Source organism: Nicotiana attenuata, unplaced genomic scaffold (assembly GCF_001879085.1).
Source record: "Nicotiana attenuata strain UT unplaced genomic scaffold, NIATTr2, whole genome shotgun sequence".
NCBI classification, from domain to species: domain Eukaryota; kingdom Viridiplantae; phylum Streptophyta; class Magnoliopsida; order Solanales; family Solanaceae; genus Nicotiana; species Nicotiana attenuata.
Window position 1 is genome coordinate 145589 of NW_017672976.1, and position 4469 is coordinate 150057.

Here is a 4469-nt window from a genome sequence, read left to right on the forward strand (position 1 = left end):
TCGAAGAAACATGTAGAACACTATCAACTTCAAAAGCTTTATTAGTTTCTGACAGGTCTCAATGACTCCTATGAGAATGCTAAAAATCAGGTGCTCATGAGTAGACCTTTACCAAATCTAAACCAAGCTTATGCCATGATAATCAATGTAGAAAGTCAAAGGATTAATGGAAAAGGTGTGAATAGTGCCAATGATAACAATGAAGCTACTGCAATGATGAGCAATAGGACTCATAATAGTGGTCATAATGGATGATATAATAATCCTGGAGGCTACACCAACACTAACTACTCTGGAGGTTACAAACCTAAAAATTTCTTCAACAAGTCAATAGTTCAATGTGACTATTGTAAGTGTAAAGGTCATACAAAGGAAAATTATTTCAAGCTTCATGGATATCCTAGTGATTACAAGAATAAGAGAAGAGGGGGAACTTTCAATGCTCAGGCAAACAATGTGAACAACAGTCTGAATCATATGGAGAACAGTTATGGACATCTGCCTTCAAAGACACAAGGAAATTAACTGAACTGTCCTACTCCAGCTCAGTTCTTCACTCCAGAGCAACATTAGCAAATTCTACAGATGCTGAACAAGGGCAAAGAGGTTGAAACTGTTGCAAACTCAGCTACTACAGGGACAACAGGTATACTACATGCTTTTATGTCTACTTTGGTGGATCAAAATTGGATAGTAGACACAGGAGCTTTTAATCACATGGTACATAGTCTAAATCTGTTGGACTCTTATGAAGAAGTATCAGAGAAGGATAAAAATAAAGTCCAGTTGCCTACTGGAGAAGAAGCTTCTATTACACACACCGGAATCTGTTCTTTCTTCAAAAATAAGAAAATTCAGAATATACTTCACATTCCAAATTTCAAGTACAACTTACTTTCAGTTTCTAAGATTACAAAAGAGCTACGGTGTTTGGTGGCATTCTTTCCTGACTTTTGTGTCTTTCAGGAACTCTTCAGTGGGAAGGTACTGGGGATTGGTAGAGAAGAACTTGGACTCTACATCCTCAAGGCTGCAGACAGACAAACTCCTGGTCATCATATATCACCAAGTGTAAATACCATTGTTAGTACAAATAAAACTGGTAGTCAGAATAATACAAGCTCATGTAGTGTTTCTTCTTTGTGGCATAGAAGACTAGGACATGATCCTCTAAAGGTACTGCAGAAATTACACAACCTTCAAGGGTTGCTTAGAACTGAACATCAACATTGTACCGTATGTCCTATTGAAAAGCAATCAAGACTACCCTTTCCTCTTAGAACCTCTTGCTCTACTTCTATATTTGATCTTGTTCATGCAGATGTTTGGGGGCCATACAGATTACCCACTCATGATGGCAAAAGATATTTTTTAACCTTGGTGGATGATTTCTCTAAATATATCTGGATATTTCTTTTAACAACTAAGGTAGACACGATCATAGTTTTAAAGAACTTCCTTACAATGGTGTCAAATCAGTTTAAAACTGCAGTCAAGTGCCTCAGAACTGACAATGGCACTGAATTTGTGAATGATCAAGTCCAGCACCTGTTGCAAATTCTGGGTATTCTTCATCAGAGTTCTTGTGTATATACACACCAACAAAATGGAGTGGTGGAGAGAAGGCATAGAACTATATTAGATATGGCTAGAGCTCTCAGGTTTCAAGCCTTTATGCCCCTAAGGTTTTGGGGTGAGTGTGTATCTACAGCAGTATATCTACTGAACAGATTACCCACTTGCCTTCTTCAAGGAAAGTCTCCTTTTGAAGCACCATTTCAGAAGATACCTTCTCTTTAACATCTTAGAGTGTTTGGGAGCTTATGCTATGCAACAAAAGTTCAGAAAGGGGATAAGTTCAGTCCCAGGGCAGTTCCGGCAGTTCACATGAGATACTCATCTTCTCAAAAGGGGTATATTCTCTATGATTTACATTCCAAGGGCTTCTTTGTTAGTAGAGATGCTGTTTTCAAAGAAGACATCTTTCCCTTTAAGCACATGCAACTTGGAACTTCTCCCTTATTTCCTATACTAGAGTTCACAGATGCATCAAGTGACCAGAGTACTAGTCATCCTACTAGTTTACCTACCTCTGATGTTCACCATCAGTCTTCTTCTTCTAGTCCTATCTATGCTGATACTTCTGAACCAACTCCTCTTATTCCTACTTCTGCACCCTCAGTCTCTCATGAAGGTCTCAGAAGATCCTCTAGGCCTTCAAAACCCCCTATATGGCTAATTGATTATGTAGTTCAGCCCATAAAATCCACCTGTTCCTATCTTGTCTCACAACATGTCTCTTACAGTCAACTGTCTCCAGAGTACAGGGCCTCTCTTGCTGCATACTCAGCTATTGTTGAAGCCAGCACATTAAAGGAGGCAAGTGTTGATCCTAAGTGGGTTAAAGCTATGCAGGCTGAGATTTCAGCATTACAAGACAATAACACCTGGTCCTTGGTTGATCTGCCTCAAGGAAAGGTTCCTATAGGATGTAAGTGGGGTTTCAAGGTTAAGTACAAGTCTAATGGTTAGGTGGAAAGATATAAGGCTAGACTTGTAGCTAAAGGCTACAGTCAACAAGAAGGCCTGGACTATACAGAGACATTATCTCCTGTGGCCAAGATGGTCACAATAAGGACTGTGGTTGCCCTAGCTGCTGCATCAAGTTGGTACATTTTTCAGATGGATGTCCATAATGTATTCCTGCAAGGTGACCTTAAGGAGGAGGTCTATATGCAAGTTCCTGATGGCTTTTCAAGCCAAGGGGAGTCTCAAAAGGTTTGTAAGCTGCATAAGTCTTTGTATGGTTTGAAGCAAGCACCTAGGCAGTGGAATCTTAAGCTAGCAGAGGCACTCCTAAACATGGATTTTACTCAAAGCCACTATGACTATTCTCTCTTCACCAAAAGAACAGGAGCTGATCTTGTAGTCATTCTAGTCTATGTGGATGATTTGTTGGTAACTGGTAGCAACCTACTCCTTATTCAGCAAGTCAGAAAAGATTTGCAGGAGAAGTTTAAAATAAAGGATATAGGGGAGCTAAAGTATTTCCTTGGCATTGAGTTCTCAAGGTCTCAGAAGGGTATCCTAATGTGTCAAAGGAAATATACCCTAGAGTTGGTGTCTGAGCTTCGCTTAGCAGGAGGAAAAACAACCTATACACCTCTTGAGTTCAATCACAAACTTACCTCTGTTGAGTTTGATCAAATAGCGAAAAACAGTGACTCTGAAGATGTGCAACTTGAAGAGAAGGGAAATTATCAAAGACTAGTTGGGAGGCTTTTGTACCTAACAATGACAAGACCAGATATAGCCTTTGCTGTTCAGGTACTCAGTTAGTATATGCATGCACCTATGGTCTCTCACATGGAAGCTGCTAAGAGAGTAGTGAGATATATCAAGTCTACACCTGGACTGGGTCTGTTCATGCCAACAGGAAGGTGCAATAACCTAGTAGCCTATTGTGATTCAGATTGGGGAGCTTGTGTTGAGTCAAGGAAGTCAGTCACAGGGTATGTGGTTAAATTTGGAGATGCACTGGTTTCTTGGAAATCAAAGAAACAAGGGACAATATTCAGAAGCTCAGCTGAAGCAGAGTTCAGGAGCATGGCAACCACAGTAGTTGAAATTGTATGGTTGGTTGGACTCTTCAAAGAGTTAGGAGTGGACATTACTCTGCCTGTGCCTCTACACTGTGACAGCAAAGCAGCAATCCAAATTGCTGCACATCCTATTTTTCATGAATGAACAAAACACATAGATATTGACTGTCATTTTGTAAGGGAAAAACTTGTACAAGGACTTATTCAAACTCAACATGTGGGTACAGCAGAACAGTTAGCAGATGTGCTGACAAAGGCCTTGTGCAAACCAGAGCATGACTACTTACTAAGCAAGCTGGGAATGAAGAATGTATTTCATCCCTCAGCTTGAGGGGGAGTGTTGAGAGATGTAGACCCCACCTATTTAACTAAACCATTGTTAGTAGAGTAGTCAGTCTTATACTATACTATAGTGAGTAGTTAGGTTAGTTACAACTAACAAAGTGTATAATAATAGCCTAGTCTTAGCTCAATGTAACAGTGTGTTTATATTTTCTCTCAGCATAATGAAGTAACTGCTGTTTCTGCTTCTTTTCATTTCTTCTCATTTCTTCTTCTTCTTCTCATACATCTGCTTCTGTAACCACCATTGCTAAAGCTTCTTGACAGTTTCTTTCTATTCTCTACTCCATAGCCTCTCTCCTCCACAAAACAACCTTCTCATCAATCCCAAAAACAGTAAAAAGCTTTGCTGGAGTTCAGTCGGAGAACATCCATCCGATGACGCGTCTCCATATTTTTCAGTGAAGAAGCAGAAGAAAACAGAAGCAGCAGCAGCAAATTGGTGACATAATTAACTGGGTATTTTACCAACTTATTATTTCTTTCATACCATGATCTTAAATAATTTTTTTCTTTTAAACTGGC

The 4469-nt window shown here is 39.6% G+C and overlaps 1 protein-coding gene across 1 annotated transcript; it reads left to right on the forward strand.

The window, feature by feature from the left end:
- The first annotated feature begins 3366 nt into the window (after window positions 1-3366).
- On the forward strand, window positions 3367-3747 carry LOC109215067 (uncharacterized mitochondrial protein AtMg00810-like). The gene has a single exon (XM_019379082.1). It carries the CDS (start codon window positions 3367-3369, stop codon window positions 3745-3747), a length of 381 nt encoding a protein of 126 aa, XP_019234627.1.
- The last annotated feature ends 722 nt before the right edge of the window (window positions 3748-4469 follow it).

Bases quoted from the DNA above. Each gene is read 5' to 3' on its own strand.
- LOC109215067 (XM_019379082.1), top strand. From the start codon at position 3,367: ATGGAAGCTGCTAAGAGAGTAGTGAGATATATCAAGTCTACACCTGGA.